This window comes from Sinocyclocheilus grahami, unplaced genomic scaffold, assembly GCF_001515645.1.
Source record: "Sinocyclocheilus grahami isolate Dianchi unplaced genomic scaffold, SAMN03320097.WGS_v1.1 scaffold126.1, whole genome shotgun sequence".
NCBI lineage: Eukaryota > Metazoa > Chordata > Actinopteri > Cypriniformes > Cyprinidae > Sinocyclocheilus > Sinocyclocheilus grahami.
Window position 1 is genome coordinate 5,036,616 of NW_015505305.1, and position 18,948 is coordinate 5,055,563.

The window sequence follows — 18,948 nt, forward strand, 5'->3', positions numbered from 1 at the left end:
TATACACACACATTTATAATTAAAATAAATAAATACATATTATTTAATAATTATGTCATAATATATTCCTTTCCTTTTAAACTTGCATTCTTTAAACACTAAAGTTTTTTAGTCGTTTGTGTAATCAACTGTATGAGTGCGGAAATCCATAAATGGCAATATGCATAAGTAGACAGACCCACTTGTCCTTGAGGGCGGAGCTTCATTAGTGTCGCTAAAATCACAACTGAAATCTGTCTGGTTTTCCTGCGCTCTCACACACACACACACACACACACACACACTCACACGCACGCGCACACACACAATCAGGAGGAATATATATAAGCCTCTTGGGACAAGGTTATACCTTAGTTTTTATCCTGCCTGGTAAAAGGAGTTTTACTTGGTCTTCTTTGGATTAATATTTCGCCACTTCGTATTTCGGACAGTATGGAAAGTAAAAGGCAAATGAAATTCCACCTGCTTGAATTAGCCCTGGTTTTATTTTTCATGAAGGCTCGCGCCTCAGGTGAGTCACGTACCTGTGCCATAATGACTGAATGCGTGTTATTCCGTTTGTCAACCAGTTATTTGAAACCATTTCTTTCGTTCTAATAATGTTTCGTGATTCAAAAGTAACGTATTGATTCATTTGCTCTTCTATTTTATAGAAACCTTTCCAAAAGCACAGAACGTAACCTGGTCCTCTATCAATTTTAAATCCATATTAACATGGAGTCCAGAACCAACGAATTATTCCTACACTGTTGAATTTTCAGAGTAAGTCGTCATTTTTTTGTTAGTAGGTTGTTTGTTATTACCTTCATTGTCGTGAATGCTGTATCAGAGTTATGGAAAATGTGCTAGAGTGAGTAAATATTCCAATCCAGGTTCAATTGAAAAATCTGATTTATTACAACACGTCAAAAGATATTGTTTCAATAACCAGTAGTGAAATCTGTCACAGTTTCCCCTTGCAGATTTAATATAAAGGTAAAATGTACAGTATGTACAGACGAGCTTCATATGTTGCATAGGATATGTTTTACTTTATAGTGAAAGACTCCATAAAAAGTGCTGTTTGCCTTGTTGTATGACCGTTATCTAATATCACTTACTGATACAGTACTAGACCATATTGATTCTGACCAATCAAGTCATAATTCATTGATTATATCAAAAGGTTTCTCACTCTGCAATCAGAACAATCTGGCCATAAACCGGCAAAAGTGTGAAGCATAAGTGCAATAAAAGTGTATATGATTATGTGTTTTGTTTCTATTGTTTTAAACTTTTCTATTCATTTCTACTCAATTTTCTATCCATTTCTATCAGTAATTTAATTAAAAGTGCATTGACTGGATCTCTGCAGGTTATAACTTTGGAACCACTTTTTTAAAGTCGGTTAAACTTATGATTTTACTGTTTGTTGGTTTAGAAACTCTATTATTAATATTTAAACATTTAAAAAAAAAACCTTTATAAATAAAAAGTTATTTATTAAACTCTCACATGAGGCAGATTTGGCAGCTCTTGCATAGTTCCACACCCAGGACTTGTTACAGCAGGCACCAACCTGTCACTCCTTCTCGTGTAATATCATTTATTATTTCCAAATGTTTTCTTTACAATGTCTGTGTAAATGGTTGTAGACTCGGCCAGAACAGAGACCGAACGCCACACTGTATAAGGACGATGGCAACTGAATGCGACCTGACTGCAGGGTTGAAAAACCTGAAGGCCCATTACAGCGCTGACATCCTGTCTGAACCCATGCGGGGCGTCTCCTCCGATCTGGTTGAGTTCCCTCATGTCAGATCGGAGAAATTCTCCCCTTACTATGACAGTCAGTATCCTTGACAACCCACTTCACACCTTTGTCTTTTACTTTATTTAATAACGTGAAGATTTTTGAAATGTTATAAAGATCTTCTGCTTTGATTCTCTTTCAGCTGCCATTGGCAGACCAGAGTTTAAAATAGAAGTAAGCAGCGACAAAAGGAAGACGACGCTGCACGTAACGGACATCCCCACGGCTCTCTTTAATGAGGATAAAAAGAGGCTGAATATTCGGGATGTTTTCGGAGACAACCTGCAGTATAAGGTTACCTACAGGAAAGCCAAGAGCACAGGAAAGGTTAGTGTTTTCTGTAAAGTGTTCTATCTTTCTTTTTTTTAATCTTATTTAATAAGCAGTAAACATACTTTTCGGAGCTCTTTCACCACTTAGAGTCTAAAGTACTATCTTGCTTTACAGTATAAAAACAACTTTTCAAAGTAGTAAATAAAACAAAGATTACTGAAGTATGTTTTACGAGAAAATACAATTTCAGTCTTTCTATTTCAAAATTACACGTTTAATTTTAATTTTAATTTACTAGCAACTGAGTGAGTGAAAATAGTTCCAAAGTAATTCCTTTTTTGACTAAATAATAAACAAAGTCAATTTGTTGTGGGTTTTTTTTTCAGGTAGAGACTCAACGCTTTATATATATATATATATATATATATATATCTTTTTTTTTTTTTACTTAGAGGTTAATTATAGTTCTAATTAAAAACTGAAAATTTTAAAAAAATATTGATTTTACTCAACATGATACATTATGTAGGGCACAATAAATGAGACAGTTACAAAAAATATAACAAAAATGTCACAAAGTATTATACAACCATTTTTAAAAGAAATTGATACTTTTATTCAGCAAGGATGCAATAAATTGATCAAAACTGACTGTAAAGACATTTAAAATGTTACCCAAATATTTCTATTTAAATGAATTTCTATTCATCATAGAATTCTGAGAGAAAAAAATCACAGTTTCCTCAAAAAAGGCAGCACAACTATTTTCAGCATTGATAATAATAATAAATGATAAATCGGGATGTTAGAATGATTTCTGAAGGATCACGTGACCAGTGTTGGGGGTAACGCATTACAAGTAACGCGAGTTACGTTATCAGATTACTTTTTTCAAGTAACTACACTCTTAAAAATAAAGGTGCTTCACGATGCCATAGAAGAACCTTTTTGTCTAAATGGTTCCATAAAGAACCTTCAACATCTGAAGAACCTTTCTGTTTCACAAAAGGTTATTTGTGGCGAAAGAAGGTTCTTCAGATTATAAAAAGGTAAGAAAGAGATGGTTCTTTAAAGAACCTTTGACTGAATGGTTCTTTGTGGAACCAAAAATGGTTCTTCTATGGCATCGCTTGAAGAACCTTTTAAAGCAAAAGTAACGTAATACATTACTTTCCATAAAAAGTAACTAAGTAACGTAATTAGTTACTTTTTTATGGAGTAACGCAATATTGTAATGCATTACTTTTAAAAGTAACTTTGCACGTGACGCTGAAGACAAACGAAGAGCAATGGCTGCTAAAAATTCAGTTTTGCATCGCAGGAATAAATTACATTTTAAAATATATTAAAATAGAAAACAGCTCTTTTAAATTGTAATAATATTTCACATTACTGTTTCTACTGTATTTTTGATCAAATAAATGCAGCCTCGGTGAGAATAAGAGACATTAAAACATTTAAAAAATCGTAATTATTCCAAACTTTTGCCTGGCAGTATATATACAGTAGGGCTGCACAATTAATCAAATTTCTATTTTTGGATGCCACAATTACATAAACGTTCAAAGCGGCAATTAATCGTTCAAAGTCCACTTATGTTATTCTGTGTGCTGAAGATGTGTGTTGTTATCTTAAGGGTTTTTCCATTATTTTAATTTTAGTTTTAGTATAACATTAAATCTGTCACAGTTTCCCCTTGCAGATTTAATATAAAGGTAAAATGTACAGTATGTACAGACGAGCTTCATATGTTGCATAGGATATGTTTTACTTTATAGTGAAAGACTCCATAAAAAGTGCTGTTTGCCTTGTTGTATGACCGTTATCTAATATCACTTACTGATACAGTACTAGACCATATTGATTCTGACCAATCAAGTCATAATTCATTGATTATATCAAAAGGTTTCTCACTCTGCAATCAGAACAATCTGGCCATAAACCGGCAAAAGTGTGAAGCATAAGTGCAATAAAAGTGTATATGATTATGTGTTTTGTTTCTATTGTTTTAAACTTTTCTATTCATTTCTACTCAATTTTCTATCCATTTCTATCAGTAATTTAATTAAAAGTGCATTGACTGGATCTCTGCAGGTTATAACTTTGGAACCACTTTTTTAAAGTCGGTTAAACTTATGATTTTACTGTTTGTTGGTTTAGAAACTCTATTATTAATATTTAAACATTTAAAAAAAAAACCTTTATAAATAAAAAGTTATTTATTAAACTCTCACATGAGGCAGATTTGGCAGCTCTTGCATAGTTCCACACCCAGGACTTGTTACAGCAGGCACCAACCTGTCACTCCTTCTCGTGTAATATCATTTATTATTTCCAAATGTTTTCTTTACAATGTCTGTGTAAATGGTTGTAGACTCGGCCAGAACAGAGACCGAACGCCACACTGTATAAGGACGATGGCAACTGAATGCGACCTGACTGCAGGGTTGAAAAACCTGAAGGCCCATTACAGCGCTGACATCCTGTCTGAACCCATGCGGGGCGTCTCCTCCGATCTGGTTGAGTTCCCTCATGTCAGATCGGAGAAATTCTCCCCTTACTATGACAGTCAGTATCCTTGACAACCCACTTCACACCTTTGTCTTTTACTTTATTTAATAACGTGAAGATTTTTGAAATGTTATAAAGATCTTCTGCTTTGATTCTCTTTCAGCTGCCATTGGCAGACCAGAGTTTAAAATAGAAGTAAGCAGCGACAAAAGGAAGACGACGCTGCACGTAACGGACATCCCCACGGCTCTCTTTAATGAGGATAAAAAGAGGCTGAATATTCGGGATGTTTTCGGAGACAACCTGCAGTATAAGGTTACCTACAGGAAAGCCAAGAGCACAGGAAAGGTTAGTGTTTTCTGTAAAGTGTTCTATCTTTCTTTTTTTTAATCTTATTTAATAAGCAGTAAACATACTTTTCGGAGCTCTTTCACCACTTAGAGTCTAAAGTACTATCTTGCTTTACAGTATAAAAACAACTTTTCAAAGTAGTAAATAAAACAAAGATTACTGAAGTATGTTTTACGAGAAAATACAATTTCAGTCTTTCTATTTCAAAATTACACGTTTAATTTTAATTTTAATTTACTAGCAACTGAGTGAGTGAAAATAGTTCCAAAGTAATTCCTTTTTTGACTAAATAATAAACAAAGTCAATTTGTTGTGGGTTTTTTTTTCAGGTAGAGACTCAACGCTTTATATATATATATATATATATATATATATCTTTTTTTTTTTTTACTTAGAGGTTAATTATAGTTCTAATTAAAAACTGAAAATTTTAAAAAAATATTGATTTTACTCAACATGATACATTATGTAGGGCACAATAAATGAGACAGTTACAAAAAATATAACAAAAATGTCACAAAGTATTATACAACCATTTTTAAAAGAAATTGATACTTTTATTCAGCAAGGATGCAATAAATTGATCAAAACTGACTGTAAAGACATTTAAAATGTTACCCAAATATTTCTATTTAAATGAATTTCTATTCATCATAGAATTCTGAGAGAAAAAAATCACAGTTTCCTCAAAAAAGGCAGCACAACTATTTTCAGCATTGATAATAATAATAAATGATAAATCGGGATGTTAGAATGATTTCTGAAGGATCACGTGACCAGTGTTGGGGGTAACGCATTACAAGTAACGCGAGTTACGTTATCAGATTACTTTTTTCAAGTAACTACACTCTTAAAAATAAAGGTGCTTCACGATGCCATAGAAGAACCTTTTTGTCTAAATGGTTCCATAAAGAACCTTCAACATCTGAAGAATCTTTCTGTTTCACAAAAGGTTATTTGTGGCGAAAGAAGGTTCTTCAGATTATAAAAAGGTAAGAAAGAGATGGTTCTTTAAAGAACCTTTGACTGAATGGTTCTTTGTGGAACCAAAAATGGTTCTTCTATGGCATCGCTTGAAGAACCTTTTAAAGCAAAAGTAACGTAACACATTACTTTCCATAAAAAGTAACTAAGTAACGTAATTAGTTACTTTTTTATGGAGTAACGCAATATTGTAATGCATTACTTTTAAAAGTAACTTTGCACGTGACGCTGAAGACAAACGAAGAGCAATGGCTGCTAAAAATTCAGTTTTGCATCGCAGGAATAAATTACATTTTAAAATATATTAAAATAGAAAACAGCTCTTTTAAATTGTAATAATATTTCACATTACTGTTTCTACTGTATTTTTGATCAAATAAATGCAGCCTCGGTGAGAATAAGAGACATTAAAACATTTAAAAAATCGTAATTATTCCAAACTTTTGCCTGGCAGTATATATACAGTAGGGCTGCACAATTAATCAAATTTCTATTTTTGGATGCCACAATTACATAAACGTTCAAAGCGGCAATTAATCGTACAAAGTCCACTTATGTTATTCTGTGTGCTGAAGATGTGTGTTGTTATCTTAAGGGTTTTTCCATTATTTTAATTTTAGTTTTAGTATAACATTATAATACCATTCATATTTTAAATTTTTTATAATTTAAAGAAGAAACCAATCCGATGTAAAGTTGACATTTGAGGCTTAATACTATAGAAAAGCACTAGACGTTTTTCGGTTAGAGTGTTTTCAGCTTGTTTATTTTCATTTAAAAATACGGCATGCAGTTGCATCAAACAATGGTATAAACATCATTCAATATAAATTGTGATAATCGTAATTAATAATCGCAATTTCAAGGGAATAATCGACAATTATGATTTTTGTCTTAATCGTGCAGCCCTTATATACAGTATTTAGATTATACATATTTTATGTGTTTGCCTCTTCAGAAAGAGAAGATCAGTAAAAGCAGCATCATTGAGCTGACGGATTTGGACCGAGGCGAGAGTTACTGTTTTTATGTTCAGGCTTTCCTACCCTTCCGTGCTCTAGACAAACAACACGGGGAGATCAGCAACATCCAGTGCTCTCCAGAAGAAAGCCCATCTATCTTTGAAGGTAATGCTTTACGTTTTTACATTAAATCTTGGCCTGTCAGGGATTTTCAGCACAACAATCTCAGGAAAAGCAAATGTTGGGAATTTTGTCTGATAGGGAGTGAATCATTTTCCCAAAATAAACTCTCTCCCCTGATCTGGACTCTAGCTGTAACGCATCCCTTTATGAAGTGTCGGATAGCTGATATAGTGTCATAACAGAGATTTATATGGACTCTATGAATGTGTGATTCACAGAGACATTTATAGGGGTCATATGATGTTGCTAAAAAGAACATTATTTTGTGTATTTGTGTATTTGGTGTAATGAAATGTGTTTATGCGGTTTAAGGTTAAAAACACATTATTTTTCACATACTGTACATTATTGTTTTTCCTCTATGGCCCACCTTTCTGAAACGCGTAGATTTTTACAAAGTCTGAAAATCTGAAAAGCGAGGTGTGCTCTGATTGGCCAGCTATCCAGTGCGTTGTGATTGGCCGAATACCTCAAGCGAAATGGTACGCCCCTTTCCATACTGTCAGGCTGTGTCCCAGAGCGACGAGACAAAAACATTAAAACCCATTATAAATGTGGCATTTGTTGCATCCAGTGGGGACATAATTATGGATTATAATGACTTATACTGTCTTTTTATGTGTTGCGTTGCATCGCGCCGCGTAAACATAAAACTATGTCTGCATTTGTGATCGGAGAAATGACAAACAACAAGCCCTACTCTACACTGCCCAAAACTCATGTTTGAATCATCAGTGGCAAATCCTTTAAATTTGAAAACTTACAGTCTGTGAGTCAGAACAGCCGGCATTGTAGTCTACTCTACCAGGATCAGGAAACAGTCCTCCATAAAATGCGCTGCACACCTGTGAAAATCTTCCCACACAGTGATGTAGACATGTGGGGGCGTGTTTAAACGAGGCGTTTTAGGAGGCGTGGACCAGTCTTAACTTTTATAAAGAATATCTCTTTGGGTTTGAGAGTTAGGTCTTTGCAACTTCAGGGATCTTATCTATTCACGAACAGCTTGTAACACTCCAAAGAGAAAGGAAAACTTGAAATCGCATCATATGACCCCTTTAATGCATCCGATAGCACTCATAATTGATAAGAAATGTGTCCGTTGGGCGAATTGTAAATTAAGCATCTCAGTGTATAGGGACTAACAGAACTGCAAAATTACTGCGGTGTCCATCAAACTCATTGAATCAAGTGTTATGTGACCTTAATGACGATGATGTAATGTTTTTGCAGAGTACGGTGTGGGTGTCATAGTCGGAGCCATTGTTATTATCATTTTGGCAATAACAGCAATCATTATTGTCATCGTGATGTGCTGCAGACGAAGAAAGAGAGCGGAAAACACAGGAAAAGAAGGATTACCATTGAATGTTGCGTGAAGAGTGTGGATGCTGTGTTTGGTAGATCTAAATTAGACTCTCCCTTAGGGAGGATGGCATCCTGTTCCACTATAAAACAGTGGGAAAATTGTGTTTCTGTGAAACCTCAAAATGTAGATTAGACATATAATTTAGCAAGACAAGACCTTTATACTGTCAGGTGGTGGGTTCTTTAGTCTGGCACTGAAGTGTACTGTATTAACATTTTTAGAAGCAATACCTAATTTCATCTACTTGCTAACAAATGGAAATACTGTATGATTTATGATGGGGTTTTTTGTACGCACTTGGGAGAATCAAAATCAGTAATACTAATTTATTTTTTTTAGCTATTAATGTGGTAAGCTGTATTTGTTTTTAAAGTATATTTGTGTTTTAACAGCAAAATGCACTGCTAAGTTTTAACGCATTGCAACTGTACATGGCTAACCAGCGATCATAAAATAATGTCAAATCTGGTTTATTGTTGCCATTTTGATATCACTGTTCTACAAACCTGTGAATCCAGTAGGAATGGTACTGATGTGGATTTTATTTTTTAATAAAACAATTAAATATACAAAAATGCACATGTGGACTAATCAGAATGCAGACCTTTGTCATTATATTTTCTATCTTCAGAGGAGAGATTGTGCCTTATGAGAAAACTTAGTAATGAAAATCAAACTCATATTTAAACTCAAACTCATATAGATGTTGAACAATAAGGTAAATATACAATAGCTCAATGGCGCCCCCAATTGTAATTAGTAAAATTCCATTTAATGTGACTCTCCTTAAAAAAATGTGTCTCCTTTTAAGTGTAAATTGTTTCGCTTTTAATTTAAAGAAATGTAAATGTGTAGATAGATAGATAGATAGATAGATAGATAGATAGATAGATAGATAGATAGATAGATAGATAGATAGATAGATAGATAGATAGATTTTTTGTCTATACAAAGTCCAAGACCCGTGCACATATATGAAAGACTGTATTTTTTTCCAATCTCAGCAATACATTTTTTTTATTTTGTACATAGCAAATGTAAAATTAAAATATAGTTAAAACTAAATTAAAATATGCATTCAAATATACAATAAAAATTTGTTGGTGCAGTTAGAAAGAACTTTTGGCAAATTGATCGTTGTGTTCATTGACAGCAAATTAAATAAACTAGGGAAAATGTAATAATGACGTCAAAGTTGGACTTTACGTTTAGGGACGGATGTCTGGTACACACACTTCCCGTCTTCCTGGATGTAATTTATCAACATCTCACTTGTATTGACTTCAAAGTACACAAATGCTCCTGTCGTCTGATTGATTGCATTGGAGAACAGTTGCCAAGACGACGGGAAGCTGTTTTTGTGGTCAGTGTAAATTTCCGCATTAACTCCAGTTCCGCTGACAACATATGAACTTCCATCATCTTCTCTGATAAACTGATGAAATAGAAATATTTATAGTTCCATTGCATGATGCTGATGATGCTTTAGCACCCATAATAGTCACTATTAATGCTTTAATAAATTTGCTTAAAGGAATAGATCACCAAAAATTTTAAACTCACCATCAGGCCATCTATGATGTAGATGAGTTTGTTTCTTCATCCCAACAGGTTTGGAGAAATGTAACATTACACCACTTGCTCATCAATGGATGAATGGGTGCCGTCAGAATGAGAGTCCAAACAGATGATAGAAACATCACACTCCAAATGGGTTTTAACTTTAAACCGTTGCTTTTGGACAAAATACCAGTTCATAATCCATAATAACGCTTCCTCTAAAAATTCCATCCCCTGTTTTCCTCTCACATCAAAATCCAATTGCATATTTGTTTGGAGCAGTTTATAACTGTTTATAACTGTACATATTTCTCTCCTGATTCAGACAAGACAACTTTTTCACTGGAGAAAAGCATGTTATGGATATAGAACTTGTATTTTAGTTGGAAGCAACAGTTTGAAGTTAAATATGTCTTAATGATGGATTTGTTTATTACAAACACAGCTTTTTGCTTTACAAGATGATGGATGGACTGGAGTTGTGCAGATTATTGTGATGTTTTTATCAGCTGTTTGGACTCTCATTCTGACGGCACCCATTCACTGCAGAGGATCCATTGGCGAACAAGTGATATAATGTTAAAATTCGCCAAATCTGTTCTGATAAACAAACAAACAAACTCATTTACCTCTTGGATGGCCTGAGGGTGAGTACATTTTCAGAATATTTAGCATTTTGGGTAAACCTTTAAAAGAATGTTGTATTGAAATGTTATAGTACTGCTTGATTTTCTGTTACATGATAATGTGATGTTCAAGATACCGACCTGTAGACTGTGGTCATGACCACACAGATATAAGGAGACGCTGTACTTCTTCAGAAGAGGTCTGAGTTTTGATACCAAACACTTGGTTGGACCATGATGTCCAATGGACCAGACTGGATAATGACCGGCCACAACGACAAAATCTGACCTGAGGAACAATCAAAAGATGCATTTATTATAAAAGCCCTCAAAATGCAAATTCTGCCATTATCTTATAAGTTACCATTTAAATTGCTGTGTGAAGTCTTTTTTTTAACATTGTCTGGCATGTTGAATCAATCATTTATTGACAGCTTATTGTAAAGTGTTTTATGTTTCGTATCATATTTGATACATCAGGCTTTATGACTCATACAGAATATAGGAGAATATAGAGCTCATACTCAAGAAAATACACTTGAAATTTATTAAGAGACCCAAACTGAGCAAAAATATGCAATTTAGTGCAGATGCTGATATTTATAAGGCCAGAAAATAAAATGAAATTCTGAGAGCTTGTAATGTAAATTAGTGAGATTTTTATAATAGTATGACTACCTACATAAATACACATAAATATCAGTTCTCACACAATATATTTCAATAAAATGTCTTAATAAGATGATATTTAAATGCTTTTTAGATCAAATATTCATGAAAAGCCTGATGTATCATATTTGGTACCCACATTTTAGCATGATTTTTCTAAAAAGTGATGTATGGATAATCAAGTAAACCTACTGTAAGTTGCTTCAGCCCAGTAAGTGTTCATCTTGACATATTAATGGCAATATAAGTTATTCTTACATTTACTTTATAAAACTTCACATCAAAAAGAAACATATCACAACCTGAAAGTGGACACTTTTACAATTATTCTAAAAGGCTAAACTTGCTAAAAAAAAAGAAGCATAAACTATCAATCAGATGACATAAGGCATGTCATACAGTTTTGATCATGTTAAAAAATTTAGAGACCTTATAAATTCATGTATCGATATATTTTAAACATTTCTTCTTTGTGTTGTTCAGAAAACAAAGCAGCATTTACAATTGCATAAGGGTGAGTAAACAATGACAGATTTCATTTTTGGGTGAACTGTCCATTTAAGAGCTGGTCGTATTTTTAGTATCGAATGCCAGGAGTGTTTTCCAGGTCACATCTGGGATTTAGGAGGATGTGATTGTGGATCTGAGGTGGTGGAGAAGTGAGAGAGAATAAGTGAAAGAATGTGACAGTGGAGGGGTGGAAGGAGTGTGGCAGGTCAGGGCCTTTAAAAACATGCCCTAAAATTCCTGTTACAGGACTAATGTTTGCCCAGTAAAAGCAAAACACATCTTGCGATTATATAGATAGATAGATAGATAGATAGATAGATAGATAGATAGATAGATAGATAGATAGATAGATAGATAGATAGATAGATAGATAGATTTTTTGTCTATACAAAGTCCAAGACCCGTGCACATATATGAAAGACTGTATTTTTTTCCAATCTCAGCAATAAATTTTTTTTATTTTGTACATAGCAAATGTAAAATTAAAATATAGTTAAAACTAAATTAAAATATGCATTCAAATATACAATAAAAATTTGTTGGTGCAGTTAGAAAGAACTTTTGGCAAATTGATCGTTGTGTTCATTGACAGCAAATTAAATAAACTAGGGAAAATGTAATAATGACGTCAAAGTTGGACTTTACGTTTAGGGACGGATGTCTGGTACACACACTTCCCGTCTTCCTGGATGTAATTTATCAACATCTCACTTGTATTGACTTCAAAGTACACAAATGCTCCTGTCGTCTGATTGATTGCATTGGAGAACAGTTGCCAAGACGACGGGAAGCTGTTTTTGTGGTCAGTGTAAATTTCCGCATTAACTCCAGTTCCGCTGACAACATATGAACTTCCATCATCTTCTCTGATAAACTGATGAAATAGAAATATTTATAGTTCCATTGCATGATGCTGATGATGCTTTAGCACCCATAATAGTCACTATTAATGCTTTAATAAATTTGCTTAAAGGAATAGATCACCAAAAATTTTAAACTCACCATCAGGCCATCTATGATGTAGATGAGTTTGTTTCTTCATCCCAACAGGTTTGGAGAAATTTAACATTACACCACTTGCTCATCAATGGATGAATGGGTGCCGTCAGAATGAGAGTCCAAACAGATGATAGAAACATCACACTCCAAATGGGTTTTAACTTTAAACCGTTGCTTTTGGACAAAATACCAGTTCATAATCCATAATAACGCTTCCTCTAAAAATTCCATCCCCTGTTTTCCTCTCACATCAAAATCCAATTGCATATTTGTTTGGAGCAGTTTATAACTGTTTATAACTGTACATATTTCTCTCCTGATTCAGACAAGACAACTTTTTCACTGGAGAAAAGCATGTTATGGATATAGAACTTGTATTTTAGTTGGAAGCAACAGTTTGAAGTTAAATATGTCTTAATGATGGATTTGTTTATTACAAACACAGCTTTTTGCTTTACAAGATGATGGATGGACTGGAGTTGTGCAGATTATTGTGATGTTTTTATCAGCTGTTTGGACTCTCATTCTGACGGCACCCATTCACTGCAGAGGATCCATTGGCGAACAAGTGATATAATGTTAAAATTCGCCAAATCTGTTCTGATAAACAAACAAACAAACTCATTTACCTCTTGGATGGCCTGAGGGTGAGTACATTTTCAGAATATTTAGCATTTTGGGTAAACCTTTAAAAGAATGTTGTATTGAAATGTTATAGTACTGCTTGATTTTCTGTTACATGATAATGTGATGTTCAAGATACCGACCTGTAGACTGTGGTCATGACCACACAGATATAAGGAGACGCTGTACTTCTTCAGAAGAGGTCTGAGTTTTGATACCAAACACTTGGTTGGACCATGATGTCCAATGGACCAGACTGGATAATGACCGGCCACAACGACAAAATCTGACCTGAGGAACAATCAAAAGATGCATTTATTATAAAAGCCCTCAAAATGCAAATTCTGCCATTATCTTATAAGTTACCATTTAAATTGCTGTGTGAAGTCTTTTTTTTAACATTGTCTGGCATGTTGAATCAATCATTTATTGACAGCTTATTGTAAAGTGTTTTATGTTTCGTATCATATTTGATACATCAGGCTTTATGACTCATACAGAATATAGGAGAATATAGAGCTCATACTCAAGAAAATACACTTGAAATTTATTAAGAGACCCAAACTGAGCAAAAATATGCAATTTAGTGCAGATGCTGATATTTATAAGGCCAGAAAATAAAATGAAATTCTGAGAGCTTGTAATGTAAATTAGTGAGATTTTTATAATAGTATGACTACCTACATAAATACACATAAATATCAGTTCTCACACAATATATTTCAATAAAATGTCTTAATAAGATGATATTTAAATGCTTTTTAGATCAAATATTCATGAAAAGCCTGATGTATCATATTTGGTACCCACATTTTAGCATGATTTTTCTAAAAAGTGATGTATGGATAATCAAGTAAACCTACTGTAAGTTGCTTCAGCCCAGTAAGTGTTCATCTTGACATATTAATGGCAATATAAGTTATTCTTACATTTACTTTATAAAACTTCACATCAAAAAGAAACATACCACAACCTGAAAGTGGACACTTTTACAATTATTCTAAAAGGCTAAACTTGCTAAAAAAAAAAAAGAAGCATAAACTATCAATCAGATGACATAAGGCATGTCATACAGTTTTGATCATGTTAAAAAATTTAGAGACCTTATAAATTCATGTATCAATATATTTTAAACATTTCTTCTTTGTGTTGTTCAGAAAACAAAGCAGCATTTACAATTGCATAAGGGTGAGTAAACAATGGCAGATTTCATTTTTGGGTGAACTGTCCATTTAAGAGCTGGTCGTATTTTTAGTATTGAATGCCAGGAGTGTTTTCCAGGTCACATCTGGGATTTAGGAGGATGTGATTGTGGATCTGAGGTGGTGGAGAAGTGAGAGAGAATAAGTGAAAGAATGTGACAGTGGAGGGGTGGAAGGAGTGTGGCAGGTCAGGGCCTTTAAAAACATGCCCTAAAATTCCTGTTACAGGACTAATGTTTGCCCAGTAAAAGCAAAACACATCTTGCGATTATCCACACTGGATTTCAATGTTGTTTGTTCTTCTATTAGATACAGGGCAGACTGTTTGCATTTGGGTCTTAGGTAGCTACTGTTGTACTAATAACTCACTTGGTGTTTTGTAGTTTCTTCTCGATCCATTTCAGATGTTGCTTAGCGGCAGCATAGTCTTCTGGACCTTCAGGTTCAAGCCTGTCATAGGTGTTCCCACACAAAACCACCGTGTCAATCATCAGAATCATGATGGAAGTGTTGCTGTGAGGAACTTTGAAGTTCAGCTCATAATAGAGGTCTGGGTAGATCCTGCCAAACATTAACAGCAGCTCACTCTGTGGTCATGAATGAATGCCCATGTTTACATTCTTTAATACACATACTCACTCACCATCTTTCAGATCTATTTGAGTAAGCGATCTGGGCTGATATGTTGCCACGGTGATCGTGATTTCCTGCTACCAGGTACCACGGCACGGCCATCAGCGCGGGGTGAGAGAACACACTCTCATAGGTAGACTAAAGAATAGATCTTCATTAAAACTCCAAAACATAATTTTAATATAAATAATAATAAATAATAAATAAATATTAAATATTACACATATATATTAACATGATTCAATTATGACTATTATACTATTACTAATATATTAATAATATCTTATATTAGTAAAATATGAATAAATGTGCATTATATAATTAGAACTTAAATATATGACTTATGTATTGCACTGGATAGCTGGCCAATCAGAGCACACCTCGCTTTTCAGACCGATGAGCTTTGTAAAAATCGACGTGTTTCAGAAAGGTGGAGCATAGAGGAGAAACAATAATGTACAGTATGTGGAAAATAACTGTTTTTTTTTACCTTAAATGGCATAAACACATTTCATTACACCAAATACACAAAATAATGTTCTTTTTAGCAACATCATATGACCCCTTTAAAAGTAGTGATGACTGATGATGAGTAATCCAGTTTTACTTGTGAATAAAGCGAAAGCTTTACTGCAATCTGTTCTTCTGCCACTAGAGGGACCAATTCATCTGTCACACTTACTATATCAGATGATCAGAGAGTGTAAAGACAGTTCACTGAGCTGAAGTACCCTGTGCACACTATCACTGTCTGCTCTCTAACCTGTCTGATCCTGGTTACATCATCAAACTTTGAAGCTGTAACCAAATACACAAAATAATGTTCTTTTTAGCAACATCATATGACCCCTTTAAAAATAGTGATGACTGATGTTGAGTAATCCAGTTTTACTTGTGAATAAAGCGAAAGCTTTACTGCATTCTGTTCTTCTGCCACTAGAGGGACCAATTCATCTGTCACACTTACTATATCAGATGATCAGAGAGTGTAAAGACAGTTCACTGAGCTGAAGTACCCTGTGCACACTATCACTGTCTGCTCTCTAACCTGTCTGATCCTGGTTACATCATCAAACTTTGAAGCTGTACTGCTAGCTGTACATGTTAACCTGAGACATGTACTCACCCTACTTTTTGCATAACAGATCCCTCAAAAAGTTTTGAGCAAATTTCACAAGCACTTAAAGGGTTAGTTCACCCAAAAATTAAAATTAGGCTGTGTTTTACTCACCCTCAAATCATCCTAGGTGTATGGCTTTCTTCTTTCAGATGAATCCAGGCAGAGTTATATAAAAAATTGTCCTGGTCAAGACGTTCAGGCGGATGACGTAGCACATATGCGTTGTGCACACGCCTCTGAGAAATGCAGGAGCAAAGGAAACAAAGTTTCCTTACTTTACCAAAGGAAAACCAGTCTCCTCTTGGCTTATATCGAAATCCTCCGAAATTTTTCTTTGCAAATCTTCATTTTGTGCTTCTAATTCGTGAACGCGTTTTCTTTTGTTTTGCAATTTCATTTCCCTCAAAAAGTTTTGAGCAAATTTCACAAGCACTTAAAGGGTTAGTTCACCCAAAAATTAAAATTAGCCTGTGTTTTACTCACCCTCAAAGAATCCTAGGTGTATGTGACTTTCTTCTTTCAGACGAATCCAGTCGGAGTTATATAAAAAATTGTCCTGGTCAAGACGTTCAGGTGGATGACGTAGCACATATGCGTTGTGCGCACGCCTCTGAGAAATGCAGGAGCAAAGGAAACAAAGTTTCCTTACTTTACCAAAGGAAAACCAGTCTCCTCTTGGCTTATATCGAAATCCTCCGAAATTTTTCTTTGCAAATCTTCATTTTGTGCTTCTAATTCGTGAACGCGTTTTCTTTTGTTTTGCAATTTCATTGCTTATCACGCAACGTCGACATCTTACATCATCCACCGGAACGGCTTCCGCGTACGACAGTCAGCGGAAGTGAGAAAAAAAGTGTTTATTACATTTGAAATATGGATATTTATCTTACAAAAATGCATGGATTCGCTACAGGAGGCCTTTATTCACCCGCCGGTGCCACGTGAGGGACGTTTTATTACAGATGCACGCACTTTATTTCACGTCTTCTGAACTGTTGACAACCAACACCCGCTTACCCCCACAGAAAGGCTTGGAGGGGCCAGGACAATTTTGAATATAACTCCGACTGGATTCGTCCGAAAGAAGAAAGTCACATACACCTAGGATGCTTTGAGTGTGAGTAAAATACAGGCTAATTTTCATTTTTGAGTGAACTAACCCTTTAAGAAAGAAATTTAGGAGGAGATGAATCAGTTCTCAAGTGACTTAACCTGGTGATCACCTTAAACCGCGTGTCATCTACATCCCTGACCCCTCTGAAGTAGAAATGATCTCCAAGACTGAGAACAAAGTCCAGACCTGAGCTCTTAGCGATTCTGCCCAGTTCATTGGCCGTGTCGAACTCATGCGGCGTGTAGTAGGGGTACATAGGAAGTCCACCCCAGTCTCCAATCCCAACAAACTTCAGAGAAGCTGAAGAGAAACAAAACATGCAGATTTTATATCAATGCACATTCAACTGACTCAAAGTCAACCAATTTCACATTTGATCACATGAAAAATTCTTACTGATCCAGTTTGTCTGCACTAGTAATCATGTGGCTGTTTCCTGATATATTAACGTTTGCAGTCATACAGATCATTAAGAAAATACATCAGAAATACTCTACCTTGTTCATTCGCCTGACATGTTGTGTAGACCATCTGAAGGCAGGAGATAAGAAGGAAGGCCAGCCACGCCATATCATGCCTTCAGATGGCTGATCTGATCCTGCAAACGGTCACAGTGTAAAAGTGAAGTTACAGGTTTAAGAGTCACAAAGACACTGACAAGCCACAAACAGCTTAACACTCAATTCTCTGCACCTAAAGGGAAACTACATGTGGTTTATGACAAGCTTCCTGTACTGAGCCCAGAGTGAAAGAATGAAGCACATGATGGCCAACGATCACCAGTTTACAAAGTAAACAAATGAAAGTTATTATCGGCTATCAGAAAAAAAGAGATTAGAAATACACCACCACCACTATTCTACAATATTCATTTTTTATGTTAATTAGAATAATTTTATAATCCATTTTAATTGCAACATAATTTTTTTAATAACATGATCAGCTACCAAAAGTGTTCGTAAAATATAATTAACAACAATTATATAATGATATAATTATTAAATGATGTAAAACATGATTTAAAATTGTAAAAAATAATAATTGTATAGTATTTTATGTTTAATTATAATTTATAATAATTGTAATATAATATTCGTATGATCTATCTAATGAGCTTATAATTATAGCATATAATAATAATAACAATAGTTTAAAATTTGTAAGTTTAATTGTATTATAATTTATAATTATTTTGAATAATAATCTTATCAGGTACAAACAAAACAAGAGTAATTAATAATAATAATAAAGTCATATTAATCATATGAAGTTATATTTTATTTTAATTAGAATTTCAAATAAAAAATAAATAATATTCAATATTTTACACATATTTTTCAAAATGTTTTTCTGTGGTTTACTATGACAGCCACAGTTGATCTGTATTAACATATTTAAAATTCTGTATAGTGATCTATTGGTAATATGCCAACCCTTATCAAGCAGATATGTGGTTTATACGGCTC

The 18,948-nt window shown here is 34.2% G+C and overlaps 2 protein-coding genes across 4 annotated transcripts; one reads left to right on the forward strand and one right to left on the reverse strand.

Moving 5' to 3' along the window:
- The first annotated feature begins 240 nt into the window (after nt 1-240).
- LOC107590284 (tissue factor-like) lies at nt 241-9,388 on the forward strand. Of its 3 annotated transcripts, XR_001609764.1 has the most exons (7): nt 241-511; nt 654-762; nt 1,635-1,828; nt 1,935-2,119; nt 6,870-7,038; nt 8,290-9,276; nt 9,345-9,388. XR_001609764.1 is itself a non-coding variant. In XM_016278994.1 (6 exons), exons 1-6 carry the CDS (start codon nt 433-435, stop codon nt 8,433-8,435), a joined length of 882 nt encoding a protein of 293 aa, XP_016134480.1. In that variant the 5' UTR covers nt 241-432; the 3' UTR covers nt 8,436-9,288. The 3 variants fall into 3 exon arrangements, 1 of the variants encoding a protein (XP_016134480.1); XM_016278994.1 differs by lacking the exon at nt 9,345-9,388 and having other exon boundaries at nt 8,290-9,288; XR_001609765.1 differs by lacking the exons at nt 241-511; nt 654-762; nt 1,635-1,828; nt 1,935-2,119 and adding exons at nt 4,259-4,633; nt 4,740-4,924.
- A 2,945-nt stretch (nt 9,389-12,333) lies between these two features.
- On the reverse strand, nt 12,334-18,326 carry LOC107590283 (tartrate-resistant acid phosphatase type 5-like). Its single transcript, XM_016278993.1, has 7 exons — nt 18,176-18,326; nt 17,980-18,080; nt 17,592-17,782; nt 15,259-15,386; nt 14,985-15,176; nt 13,557-13,704; nt 12,334-12,664 (listed from the first exon to the last, which is right to left on the reverse strand). Exons 2-7 carry the CDS (start codon nt 18,050-18,052, stop codon nt 12,419-12,421), a joined length of 978 nt encoding a protein of 325 aa, XP_016134479.1. The 5' UTR covers nt 18,053-18,080; nt 18,176-18,326; the 3' UTR covers nt 12,334-12,418.
- Between the last annotated feature and the right edge of the window lie 622 nt (nt 18,327-18,948).